This window comes from Vigna unguiculata, chromosome 7, assembly GCF_037176805.1.
Source record: "Vigna unguiculata cultivar grain cowpea cultivar isolate G323 ecotype 2 chromosome 7, ASM3717680v1, whole genome shotgun sequence".
NCBI lineage: Eukaryota > Viridiplantae > Streptophyta > Magnoliopsida > Fabales > Fabaceae > Vigna > Vigna unguiculata.
This window is the reverse complement of record NC_140798.1, coordinates 9,895,039-9,909,111: the sequence shown is the minus strand read 5'-3', so window position 1 is coordinate 9,909,111 and position 14,073 is coordinate 9,895,039. Positions and strand designations below refer to the sequence as shown.

The 14,073-nt window shown below is 34.5% G+C and overlaps 2 protein-coding genes and 1 pseudogene across 2 annotated transcripts; 2 read left to right on the top strand and 1 right to left on the bottom strand.

Moving 5' to 3' along the window:
• Positions 1-2,521: 2,521 nt before the first annotated feature.
• Positions 2,522-2,935, bottom strand: LOC146884605 (uncharacterized). The gene has a single exon (XM_085675938.1). The coding sequence runs from the start codon at positions 2,933-2,935 to the stop codon at positions 2,522-2,524; it is 414 nt and encodes a 137-aa protein (XP_085532064.1).
• Positions 2,936-8,945: 6,010 nt separating this feature from the next.
• LOC114191142 (uncharacterized) lies at positions 8,946-10,934 on the top strand. Its single transcript, XM_028080325.2, has one exon. The coding sequence runs from the start codon at positions 8,946-8,948 to the stop codon at positions 10,932-10,934; it is 1,989 nt and encodes a 662-aa protein (XP_027936126.2).
• A 122-nt stretch (positions 10,935-11,056) lies between these two features.
• LOC114191140 (uncharacterized) lies at positions 11,057-13,345 on the top strand (annotated as a pseudogene).
• Positions 13,346-14,073: the final 728 nt, after the last annotated feature.

Sequence of the window (14,073 nt, the reverse complement as noted above, 5' to 3'; positions counted from 1 at the left end):
CTTTTTCATGGTCTTCCTAATAAGATGTGATAAGCTTCCATAGGTATATCACAAATAACTTGACCCCTTATAGTTCCCCATGAAAAACTTGACATTCACATGCTTCATTAAGCCAATGAAGTTTATAAGGTTTTGGATGGGTAAGATAGTAAGATTCTTTTTTCAAGCAACCAAGTGTTGCAACTGTTGCAACATGAAACACTGTTATGTGTTATTTGAAACTTTATATCTCTTTTGTAGGAACCTTTTCTCAAATTATGTTGTTACCTTAATTGGATATATATAGAATAAAGATAGACAAACAAGAACTAGTCCCAATGAAAAAAAATTGGATTCGGAAAGAATATTACTCCTAGAATTCCTAATATGAGACGTGATCCAAGAAAGATTAAAATAAAATCATGTAATGTCCACACCCCTTATTTCAAGCAACTATGGTGGTGTTTTCAACCTTTCTTATCCAAATTGTCATCATGGACATCTTTATCCCTATCTTTTTCTTATATTCCTCTATGTTAGCACAAATGGTTTGATGATTTGGTACTTGAAGATTTGATGAAGATATATGAAGCCATTGTATTGGAATGTGTTGAGTCCATGATAAAATTGATGAAGGTGTGAAGACTTGATGATTCACGTGTTGATCAAGCTTGAAGTGTGTATTGAATCTGAGTTTCGCATGATCTGAGTTTCGCATGAAGCCATTGTATTGGAATGTGTTGAGTCCATGATAAAATTGATGAAGGTGTGAAGACTTGATGATTCACGTGTTGATCAAGCTTGAAGTGTGTATTGAATCTGAGTTTCGCATGAAGAATACAAAGCTTGAAGATTGGTGCTCATAGTGTATACCATTTCACGTTGTATAGATGTCTAGGGTCTAGTTGGTGTCTTTTAACCTGTTGAATTGAATTTTAACATGTTAAATGGTTTGCTGTAGTAGTTTTACTTGTTACACATTCAATCAATTGATTTATTTTTTAATCGACTGGTTTCACTTAAGTTAAGTGAAATCAACTGATTGAATGAAAAATCAACCTGTTGATTGTGTTAACAAATTGACTATATATTCTTTTTTTTTTGTCTAGAGAGAGGTGTGAGACTTACCATTTGCAGTACGAAATCATTGTGAATTTTGTGGAAAACTCTCTCTCTGGATCATACAAAAGTGCAACCTTTGGAGATTGATCTTGGATTTTACTTGGAGCAATTTTTCTTGTTTTAGGAACTTGGAGAAAAATGTTTGGTTGTGCAGGGAGAGCCTTTATTCAAGTTTGAACTTTCTCAAGTTTTTGAGTGATTTTTAGTGGTTTTCCAGGTCTACAAATGTGATCTTGCTGTGCTTGTTGAGATTCTTGTGGGATTCAAGAGTCTTGGTGTGTATTTTTGCTTATTTTGAAAGTGTAATTTTGTGGATTAAGTAAATCTTTTGAAATAGTGCAAGTCAGGCTGAGGTTGCCTTGACAAACTGGATGTAGCTTAGATTTAAGTGAACCAGTATAAAAACCTTATGTTCTTGTGCTTGTCTCTATCTCTTCTCTTTTGATTTGTATTTTAAGGTTTCAAGAATTGTGGTTTGTACATTCTTTTAACCATTCTTGTGTGTTCTAGCACAACCCGAGGCTTGGCTCATGTCTGTATTACTACTCATTTGAATCAATCTTGATAAGTCTTTCATGTTGTTTTTGGTTTAAAATGTAAATTCGAAATTCTGCAGAATTCCCAGTATTTTCATCTGTAGATTTGCATTGTACTGATTTAATATTTTCATTTGTTGATTTACATTGTACTGTTAACTGTTTAATGAAATTAGTCGATTGTCCCTGTTTTTGATCGATTAAAAGTGTGTAGTCCAGTCGCTGTTGCATCATCATTTCGTGGCTAATTTGATTCAAGTTAAATGTGTTTTAAGCTTTCAAAATCAAAGTTTTTAATAAGCCAATTCAACACCCTTTCTTGGCATATTACCCATTTCAATATTTACAATTGGTATTAAAGCAAGGTTGTTGAAAATTACTCAAGTTTGATCCTAAAACTGTTTTTAATTGTTTTGAAATGATTGGAAAAAAAACTTCCTTAGGAGGTGCTTCTATACATAGGCCACCTATGTTTAGTGGTGTCAATTACCAGTTTTGAAAAATTAGAATGAAAATTTTCATTGAATCAATTGACCAATGTATTTGAGATGCAATTTTGAATGGACCTTACATTCTTAACCATGTCGTTAATAGAAGAAGGTTGATAAGCTTTGGAATGGATGGACAGATAGAAAAGAAGACGTGCTCAATATAATTGTGCCGCAAAGAACATTCTCACATCTTCATTGAACCTGGATGAGTTCTTTAGGGTCTCTCAATACAAAAGTGCTAAAGACATGTGGTATGTACTTGAAGTCCCGCATGGAAGGAAAACTAACTCTTTAGGTAATTTGTCCTAATTTTATAGTTTTCAAACATACTATAATCTTACCATCAAAAATAATAATTATCATGTCCTAAACCTAACCAAAACCTACACATCATCAAGGTTCAATCGTAACTGATAGTTGAATTTCAGAAGCCTCATTGACATAATAAGCATAAAGAGGAAGGTTATTCTCCATAACAACGTTGCGACGTCTAAGGGTGATAAGATGGGAAGGAACAGCCCAATATCTCTCAACTTTGCTGCGAAGATCACACACTTTATCAGTCTCTTTCACCCTCACATACCCATCACTCCCCAGAGATTTAATCAAGACGTGGAGCTTGTGATGAGGTGGCAATGGAGTAACGGTGAGATATAATGTTTCACTCGTTCGAAAGTCATAATCATCGATGTATTCATGATCTCTCATTATCCTATTATGGTGCCACAAACTTTGCCTGTAAATTTCTACGTCCAACTCTTTATGAATCTTCCGTTTCAGATCAAAAACCGTGTCTGATAACGTCATTTCTATCTCGGGCACTATCTCTCCACCAGTTATTTTGAAATACACCATAGTTTTGTATGTATTTTGAGTATTATGAGTAGAAAATAGATGCATGTATAATTTGGTTGCGTTATATTTATTTGGTTATTGCATGCTAATTTACAATTGATGCGCCAAACTAACAGGGTCACAAACCTTTTGTTTGGATGTGATGTGAACTTTGTGATAAGGTGGTTCATACCATCTCATTTATTTTCTGTGACTTTATGTATATAAGGATATATATACACCGTAGGACGATCCAACCACAAAGTTGCCAATGGGAAGACTAGTAACATATATATCTTTATCATATCGAGAATGTCAATGTAAAGTAGTATTTTAAATATACATAATGTTTTTTTTGCTTAAAATAGAAAATTATATATAGTTTTTCTTTTTTCACGATTTTAATCCCTTATCTTTCCATTACCAACCTTCCTTCTTGGTTTCTTTTTCCATCATCTTAATTTTGTAACTATATATAAGTTTGTTGTAACTTTTCACAATATATTGAATTACTCTCAAATTACATTTAATAATTATATAAGAAAAATCACATTATTTTTCATGGACAAAGGGTGATAAAATAGGTTATGATTTGCGGACTAGCTTCCAGATGGACTATTCTAGAATTTTCAAGATGAGTTCGTTTTGACATAGTCACTTATTTAGAAAAAGAATTAAAAGAAAAAAAATTAATGAGTCTGTCTAACACATGACAGACGAATTATAACTTTTTGTCTATCTTGTTGTGGCAACCCAATCATCTATATTTGGCAAGTTGAAAAAAAAACAACTGGTGAAAAATAACGTAAATACAATTTTAGAATGACAATTACAAATAATTCAAGACTGTGCAAGTGCAACGGTGGTAGGCAAATGAATTTTGTAAAATACTAATATTTTGACCCACTCCAGCATTACAACTAAGAAATAATAAGATACTTGCATCGCATGAGATCTTTCCCGGAATGCGTGACAAAATTTCTTTACAAGAAGCTGTGCGAGAATAACACAACCATTGGGAGGGAAAACATTGTGCAAGTAGAGAAAATCCAGTGCACACCCCGCTGTAATGATTTAATTGAGAAAGAATATTGTTATAACCTTTTTCAGATTAGGTTTTTAACTCATGGTTGTACTTTCTTAATTTTCAGTTAGTTTATAGCAAATTTGTATAATTTTGGATTATAAAATTCTCTCTTTGTAACAGAATATTTAGTTTAATTAACGGTAATTGTGGCTGAGAGTATGATAAAGGCTTGTATAGTGTAGGAGTGAAAAATTATGCTACTAGAAGATTTTACAGAGATTATGGACCATATGGATTCAATTGTTTAATTGTCTGAAAGATATGAAAAATAGGATTTTCATAGGTTTGATAAAGTTTTTGTTAACTAATTTTGATAAATTTTTCACTAACTCTTCTTTTCTTTTTTTAAGTCATGATAAATTATTTTAAAAAATAATATTAATGTAATGTAAATATTGTTAAAACTTGGTCAAAAAAATCTTTTTACGAAGAAATAATATTTGTAACTGTTTTTACAACCTTTACTTACTCTTTTCATATATTTATATTTATTTATCTGCCGCCTGTTTTTATTTTTAAATATCTATATTATATAATCACAATAATTAATAAAAATTAAAATATTTAAAATTATGTTATTGCATAATTCTATTAATGATAATAAAATAATTGTACTTCTCATTTAACTAATAATAATTTATAAATGTAATAAAATTTATAAAAAGTTTCTCATCATTGCATATTTTATATGGGTGTAACTATAATTTAATTATGTTTTAAATTTTTTATAAACTTATATTATTCAATTTAGATTTTATTATTTAATTTTTTTATTAACTAGATAAATAATTTAATTGTTAATTGAGATTTTATTATTTAATTGTTTTATTAACTAGATAAATAATTTAATAATTTAATTATTTAATTTTTTATAATTTATTAATTTTATACAAAACTTCTAAATCTAATTCTAAAATTCTAAAAATTTTAATATGCATATGACAAATATTTTACATATATATTTACTAGCTATTTGGTAATTTAGTAATTAGTTTGGTTACTTTTAACTACATTTTGGTACCCAAGTCATGGATAATATATATATATATATATATATATATATATATATATATATATATATATATATATATATATATATAATCTCAAATATAATATATTATGTTATTAATTATTATCAAATCTCTAATTGTTAAACATTTTTTTTTTTATTAATATTCATTTTTTGTTTAATTTATTGTATAATTATGTTTAATATATATATTCTGAATGAAATAACTTTTACTTTTACCCATAAATATTCTAACTAATTATTAAACATATAATTATTAAATTATATTTATAAATACTAGAAAAAATTGTATGTTATGAGTGAGGAGGTTTTAAAATAATGAGACCCTATTATTTTAATAATATAATGCATAATTATAAATAGAAATTTCAAAAAAGATCTTATTACTTAAAAACATTCCATCTCTCTAAATTATTTTTAGAGTTCTTCCATCTCTTAAAGGTTGTTGACTCTGTAATCATTTGTTTGAAGATCGGAGACTGCCTGTGTGATCTTCGCGGTGAGATCTTCAAGTTCATCCTATCAGTTTCCTTAATTGAGTAAGTTGAATTTCAGCTCATCTTTTGGTAATTTTTGATCATCCTGCATGTGAATCTTTTAGAGATCGCATGTGACTTTATTGTCTTCTGTCTAATTCTTTGTTGATTAAGGATCATGAAGGTATGATATGATTATTTTGTGGTATATTTGTGTGTAGATAGAGTACCTCGGGGCTCAAGGAAGGTTGTGGTGTTTTTAGAGCCAGTTCAATTTTACTCAGGTAAGGGAAGCTAATTAAACCTTGTTTGTCTTGTGTTATTGTTAAATTGTTTTGAATTTCTTAGAATCGATGATGAAGTTTGGATTATAGCATGAACTTTTATGGTAGTTTAGCGTTAATTCTGATGCTATCAGTTGGATTTAATTTGTGAAATTGAGAATGTGCTTAGAGGCCTGCATGATGATGTTTTTCTGTAACTAGAACTCTGGCATATCTTGAGAAGTTGTAAATTCTTTAAGCTCGGGTGCATCAAGACTCAAAAGCACATAATTAAGCATAATTGGAATCTGTACAGTTATGTAGAATTCTATTATGTAGAATTATGCAAACCCGTTGGGTGAGCGAGGTCTCGTGTGGCGAGTTATGCGTTAGGGGCTCTTTGATTTAGGGGTCGCTGGGTGAGCATAACTCGCTCGGCGATTTATGAGGGAATATTTTTCTTGGATGCCCAGTGGTAAACTCGTTGGGTGAGCAATCTTGTCTCTGGTTGAAAGTGAAATCTTTGCCTGACGAGAAGATGAGCTCGCTGAGCGAGTTAGCCAAAGCTTAAGGAACATCTTGTTGTTTTATTTTGAGATGGATGTTTTGATAATTGAACCAATTATATGTTATGTAAGACCTGAGAAAAATTAAATAAATTAAATAATTATTTAATAATTGCGGGTAATAGAAGCATTTAAAGCAATTAATGTGTGGATTTATGACGTGGAAAAGTACTAGCTCAAATGGTTGAGAGTACTTTGATTGTGTGAGAGGACTTGGTTTTGAGTCTTATGTGTGCCATTTTATGTTATTTAAATTATGAATTTTTATGCCATATATTTGAATGCGTGATGTGATCACTTAACCTTAGATTTGATGGAATTAATAAAAGTGTAAATTGGTTGAATTGGTTATGTACCTGCTTAGTGATTGAAAGGTTGGGAGTTCAAACCTTGTTGAGAACTAACCAATTTTCTTTTTTGCCAAAATTTCGTTAGCATGAATATGAAAGGGTTTAGGAACCCTAGCAGCCAATGGATAGGTAATTTAGAGGGTTGGGAACATCATATTAGGGGACTTAATTAACCATTAAACCTTCATTTTATTTAATTTTCGTTTTGGTGGTAAAAAGGGTAATTAGAGAGGTAGTGATTCAGGAAAAGAGAGAGACTTAGCAAAAGGAGAGGTATTAGGACTGGAGTGTGAACGTTGGGCAGAAAAGGGTTGGTGTGGGCGTACTATAGAGAGTTGGAAGGGAAAAACAGTGTGACGGGAGCAAACAAGAGAGGAGGAGGTTTTGCTTCGAGGCACACTCACCAATTCGGGTTTGAGAGCGGAAAATCCAGGTAAGGGGAGTTGTTATGTGTGGTTTTTAGTTGTATCACTTATACTGTGCCTGCGTGATCAATATTGCATGTTTTTCTGTCAGTTTTCATACTGTTTCATCGAAGTTTCTAGGTTTTTCCCAGAAACCGCCTAGCGGTTCAATCCATACCGCCAGGCGGCACATCAGAAATGCCCACTGTTCTTATTTTGGCTTGAACCGCTTGGCGACGATGAATTCCTGCCAGGCGGCGCGACATCATTCGCGTTCCTTTTGATGTTTTGATGGTATTCGTACAAGTGTGCATGTGGTTTCTGTGATTGATGTGACTGGGTTCTATTGGATGCTTTGCTGGACCGAAATTGATTACCAATTTGGGGTATGTCAAGGTTAAGAGATGATAGTGTATGAATCGATTAGGGTTACACGTGAGTGTGAATATAAAGACACTTTTATGAATCAAATTGAGAATAGATAATTAGCACGTAATGCAGGTATGGTTGCATCTTGGTGGCTGAAGTTGGTAGGAATGGAAACTGGAAAATGGACTGAGTATGGCATAGGAATGGAGAGCCTGCGATTCTGCAGAATACTGGTGTATCGCCCGGCGGCGTGCTGCTTGCCGCCAGGCGACGATGGGTGCAGGTCCGGTTCTGTGTGCTTAAAAGAGGGAGAAAAAATGCAAGGGAGTAGAACTTGGATGAGTCATGGTTTTTATATAATTATTGATAAAACTGTAAGAGATAAATAATCTGTAGTATATAATTAGGGAAATTAGATTAAGTGTGAAGGTATGAGCATGATATGGTAAGATTGTAAGAAGGTTAATTTGAAATAGTAAGAATAAGAGTTTTAATGACAAGTCTCATGTTTGAATGAACACACTTGTTGGGGTCGCATCGCTGGAATAAGAGATAGTGGGATTAAGATTCGAGGTATTACCATGATTTGTGTAAAATGAATTATAAAATTAACCGAGTAGGAAGTATGGTACTGTGGTAATGCAATTTGAGCAGGGAATGTGGTATGAGGAAATGTACTGTGTGGTTTCAATAGGAATTAGGAGAATTTATGGTATAATGTTGGAGGGAATTGGTGAATCGTAGGTGAGATAGGGAATTTGGAATGGGATTATAGGTACTGCGATCAGTCAAGAGGCTGGCTAGGAATTCAGAACGAGAGTGGGGTTAACCAAGATTGCTTTGCTACCTTGGAGAGATTAGGGAAGTGTGGGATAATATGAAAGAGAGGTGAAATCAATGACTGGTACGGTACTATCACAACGCCTGGCGGCTAGATTGGGTGAGCCAGGCGGTAGAAGACCCAGAAAGGGGGTCTGCAGAGATTGGCGCCTGGCGGTGAGGTGAGATCCGCCAGGCGGACGCGAGGCAGCGAGCTTTCTGTTCGAGGACCTAACGCCTGGCGGTGGGACGGGAACCGCCAGGCGGTGTGAACCTGTTTCGCCAGGCAGCGTTTGGAGCTACGCCAGGCGGTAAGCTCGCGAACTATGGTTTCTGTTTGTGATGTTTTAACATGAAGAAACTATGCTTGGATCAGGATGCATACTTGATTGTGATCATGATTAATCACTTTCATTTCGTGTACTTCAGAGACCAATGCGAAATGCTGTCGAAATTTTGTGAAATTTATGATGTTTGACTTCTTTGTACATGTGTTAGCAAATTATGAAAAATAATTGATGTGTACCTAAAGCCGTTGATCGATGATTTGAAACTATTATGGGAAGAAGGTGTCGATGTGTATGATTCATATTCTGAAGAATTGTTTTGTTTGCGTGCAATGTTGTTTTGCACCATAAATGATTTTCCAGCATATGGAAACTTGAGCGGTTACAGTGTTAAAGGTCATTTTGCATGTCCCATTTGTGAAAAAAACACGAGTTATATTCAATTGAAGCACGGTCAGAAAACTTTGTATACAAGACATCGAAAATTTCTTCCTCGAAATCATCCTTATCGTAGAATGAAAAAAGCATTTAATGGAAGTCCTGAGGATGAAGTTGTAGCGAGACCCCGCAATGGTGAAGAAATATACAACCAAGTGGAAAACATTGACATTGTATTTGGAAAACATCCAAAGAAAAAGACCACGGAAAAAAGCATTTGGAAGAAACGATCAATCTTCTTTAATCTTCCATATTGGTGTAAACTTGATGTACGACATTGTATAGACGTGATGCACGCTGAAAAAAATGTATGTGATAGCGTCATCGGGACTTTACTAAATGTAAAAGGAAAGACTAAAGATGGAGTTAAAGCACGACAAGATTTGGCTGAAATGGGCATCCGTTCTAGGTTACATGCACAATCAATTGGAAGACGAACCTACCTGCCTCCAGCTTGTCACACTCTTTCTAGAAAAGAGAAGCAAATTTTTTATGAGCGTTTAAGAAGTGTGAAGGTTCCCCAAGGTTACTCTTCAAATATTAGTAGCCTTGTTTCTATGCAAGATTTAAAGTTAGTCGGTTTAAAGTCTCACGATTGTCATGTGTTGATGCAACAACTTTTACCAGTAGCTTTTCGAGCCATCTTACCTACTTCTGTCAGAGGTATTCTAACACGTTTGTGTATGTTCTTCAATGCCATATGCAAGAAAGTTATTGACCCTCGAGTGTTAGACGATTTGGAAAATGAGGCCATTAGACTATTGTGTCAATTGGAAATGTATTTTCCACCTTCATTTTTCGATATCATGGTTCATTTGATAGTTCATCTTGTGAGGGAAATTCGATTATGTGGGCCAGTTTTCTTGAGATGGATGTACCCAGTGGAAAGATACATGAAGATCTTAAAGGGATATGTCAAGAATCAGTATCGACCAGAAGCTTCTATTATAGAGCGGTACATTGCAGAAGAAGCCATTGAATTCTGCTCAAGTTATATGCCAAGTTGTGAACCAATTGGAGTTCCTAAGACTAGACATGAAGGTAAATGTGAAGGTAAGGGTGTGCGTGGAGTGAAGATTCAAAGTGTTAGTAGAAAATTAGTTGATCAAGCCCATTTGTACATCTTAAACAACACTGTAGAGGTCATTCCTTACATAACGCAACACATTGATGAAACGAAATCAACACATCCACGAATGAGTGAAAAATGGGCACTTAATGAACATAACAAAACATTCTTATCATGGTTTAAGAAAAAGGTTTACGCGACTCCAAATGTTTCTGAAACTCTATTGAGGCTAGCTCGTGGACCGAACAATGATGTCATTACATATGGTGTGTACTACATAAACAATCATTGTTTTTATTCAAAGATGGAAGATGACAAAAGTAGAGTTCAAAATAGTGGGGTTACACTTCAAGCTGAATCTGTACATTTTGCCAGTTCTAAGGACAAGAATCCAATTACAGCATCCATGAGTTACTTTGGAATAATACACGAAATATGGAAAGTTGATTATGTGACTTTTAGAGTGCCAGTTTTCAAGTGTAAATGGGTTGATAGTAATTCGGGTGTTAGCACAGATGACTTTGGCTTTACTTTGGTGGATCTTAACAAGATGAGTGATACAAATGAACCATTTATTATGGCTAGTCAAGCAAGACAAATTTTTTATGTCATTGATCCAGCCAATCAGAAATTGTCAGTTGTATTAGAAGGAAGAAACATGCACGTAAATGATGATGAAGATTGTCTAGACATACTTGAGACAACGTCTTTCTCATCAAGAACTATTCAAGACAAAATTGATGATGTAACTGATGACATCCATGCTATTCGAAGTGATCACAATGAAGGCATATGGGAGAACACAATTTCTTGATAGGTGTTTATTTAATAATATTGTCACATTTACAATTTTTTATTTTTCTTCCTGTTTTAATATAATAGAGGTTAATTGAGTATATTTTCATTGTTAACATTTCCTAATGATATGTTTCAGGTATGACAAGCTCCGGATCAGACCAGGAGGGACCTGGTAGATCTGTGATTCGGTTGCCGGATGTCACAAACCGACGAGAGAGGATGCCGGTCCACATTGATCCTCGATCGGGTGAACCCAGTGGCCCTTAGGAAAAAAAGTACCGTAGCTACATAGGAATGTTGGCCAAAACAAAAGTTTCTATTGCAATTGCATGTTGGGATGACGTCGCGGAGGTCGAGAAGAACCTCCTATGGCAGGATCTTGTGGTATGTTTACTTAAACCAACTATAGTATTTTTTTATGTTACTGTTAACATAACATATTTTATGTTTTAAACAGCACAAATTTGAGATTACTCCGAACACTGAGCGAATTAGAAAGAAAGTCTTATCTCACATAGCCACCAGATGGAGGGACTTCAAGGCAAGGCTCACACGTTTATATGTGTTTGGAGATAGACAACATGACACTCCTTGTGAGAAGTACAAAATCTCGGAGGAGGAGTGGATGCAATTTCGTGCATGTAGAGAGTCTGGAGACTGGCAGGTTTGTTTGTTAAATTTGTTTATAGTGACACTAGTCATACATTTCTGTATTCAAACTATTAAATAATGTTATGTGTGACAGGAAAAAAGGACAGCAGCCCAACAAAGACAAATGCTTAATGATACACCACATGTACTCTCTCGAGGTGGTTATGCATTATTGGAGAAAAAATTGAAAAAGTCGCGTGCATAGTCTCTGGGACTTGAGTCCCCTGACCTAGTGGATGCAATTCCTTGGTACGAGATGTGGAAGGCTGCTCGGACTAAGTCCGATGGGCAAATGACATCACAATCAGCTCAAATCATATCTCAAAAAATAGTAAGTACAAACCTTATTTGACTATCATAGTTCATAAGTTTCTCCTTTTGATTAAACTTTCTTTTATGGTGTAGGATGAATTAATTGAGCAAGAGACTCAGGGTTCGTTTGTTGACCATGGTCGGGACGATATACTCACAACGGCAATTGGAAGGCCAGAGCACCCAGGACGTGTGCGTGGTGTTGGAGGTGCCATTGGTCTTCGAGATTACTTTGGTCCTCCACAAAGAAGTAATGAATCGTTGAGTCAAGAGGCCTTAAGGAAGATGGAGCAACAAATGGAGGAAAGATTCAACCAACGCATGGGAATTATGGAGCAACGTTTTATGGAACAACTTCAACAGCAACAACAAATACAAAGAACACTTGAAGAAAAGCTTCAGTCCATGCAGCAACAGAACATGGAATTACTCACTCAAGCTCCAACAGGACAACATGTGAGTACAAAAGGCTCATGCTCTGGTGTAGATCATACTGACTACACAAGTCAGTATGAGCTATTGGTTGATTAAGACCCCCCGCGCGTAGTGGCCATAGGACGACAACTTCAGGGTGGGGAGACTATCCATGGTGTTCCTCTATTGCCCCATCATGCGTGTGTGATGATTGATGAAGTTCGAGATCCCCATGCCCAAGTGCCTGTGCCAACTTCAGAAATCCAATTTGTTGGGGAAGCTTTAGGCACATTTATTGCTTGGCCTAAAGCATTGATCATGCCATACTTTAGCCCACCAAAGGTATTATGACATCATGTTTTTAGTAGTTCAATCTTACAATTTATAAAACTTTTAACGTCAAACCTTTCTAAATCTTTATTTCAGTCCACTCGTCCTGAAAAACAGCCGGTCCGACGTCCACGTGTTATACGTGAAGATGATGAAATGGCAGAAGCAGAAGATGATCCTCTAGGAAAGCTGCTTCTGAAATTACACAAGTTGAAAAGAGGACCGGTAGAGCTAGAGTGGGAGTTAAGAGTATTTGGCCTCCATTGTCATGTCCCATTGTACATAAACCTGAATGATGCACTAGAGATCATTATAGGAGACAAGATGTTAAATATTTCAATCATACAACTATGGTGCATGTAAGATTTTTTTTATTGTATTTCATATTTAAAGCAAGGAATTGGTACCTTTTAATATTATACCTAACTTTCTTCTTGTAGGTACATGGACAAAGTCATTGTGGACCAAGGTCGATCTTCCGTCTATGGATTCATTGAACCTCAAACAATTCAACCTTCGGGAAACTCACCTGACCAAATCAAACTTTATTTGCAAACATGGATGGTTGAGTCAAATAGAGAGATCTACTTTGCACCATACATTGATTCGTAAGTGTTTTTGCTAATAATATTTTGTGAAGTATTATTAATTATTTTGGCTAAGTACTTGTGATTGATGGTAGGTATCATTGGCAACTTTGTCTCATCATTCCAAGACAATGCCTAGTTGTATGGTTTTGTTCATGCCATAGGAAGATTCCACTAGCTTTTAAAAACATGTTACAAGAGTAAGTATTTTTTTTCAATCCTAACTTATGTATCTACTTAGTTATAAAAACTTACATATGTTTTATGTTTTCAAAATTTCATTAGAATTGTGGGTAAGCCTAGAGGCCAACAACTTAAAGTCATATATCCAAAGGTTAGAACTCATTCATTTTAAAGTTATTAATTTCTGTATGTCAACTTATGACTTTGATGTGTTTATTTTATTTGTAATGTTCAGTGTAACAAGCAAGAAGATTCATGGGAATGTGAATATTATGTCATGTCTTGGATAAGAACAATCATTCGAGCTGGAGTTAAAGATGAATGGATAGAGGTAATTATATATATCTTTCACATATTATAAATCATATCAAACTTTAAAGAATGATATTCATACATAATGAAATTGTATTACTTTTTCAGCGATTCAAGAATCCATCACCTCTGCCAGATGACATTATCCACACACTAAAACAGGAATGGGCGGCATATCTATTAGAGAGATGGAGTTGATACCACATGAATTAGAACTCCTTTCAAAAACTTTATTGTACAAGAATTTCATGTTGAAATTTTTAGTTTGTTGTTATTTATATTAGTTTAGAATATATGTTGAAACTTAAGTTCTATTATATATAACTGTAACTCCAGAATTGTGCTGAAAGTATTATGAAATTGTTC

Excerpts from the sequence above, each read along its gene's own strand:
- LOC146884605 (XM_085675938.1), bottom strand. The coding sequence starts at position 2,935 with ATGACGTTATCAGACACGGTTTTTGATCTGAAACGGAAGATTCATAAA.
- LOC114191142 (XM_028080325.2), top strand. The coding sequence starts at position 8,946 with ATGTTGTTTTGCACCATAAATGATTTTCCAGCATATGGAAACTTGAGC.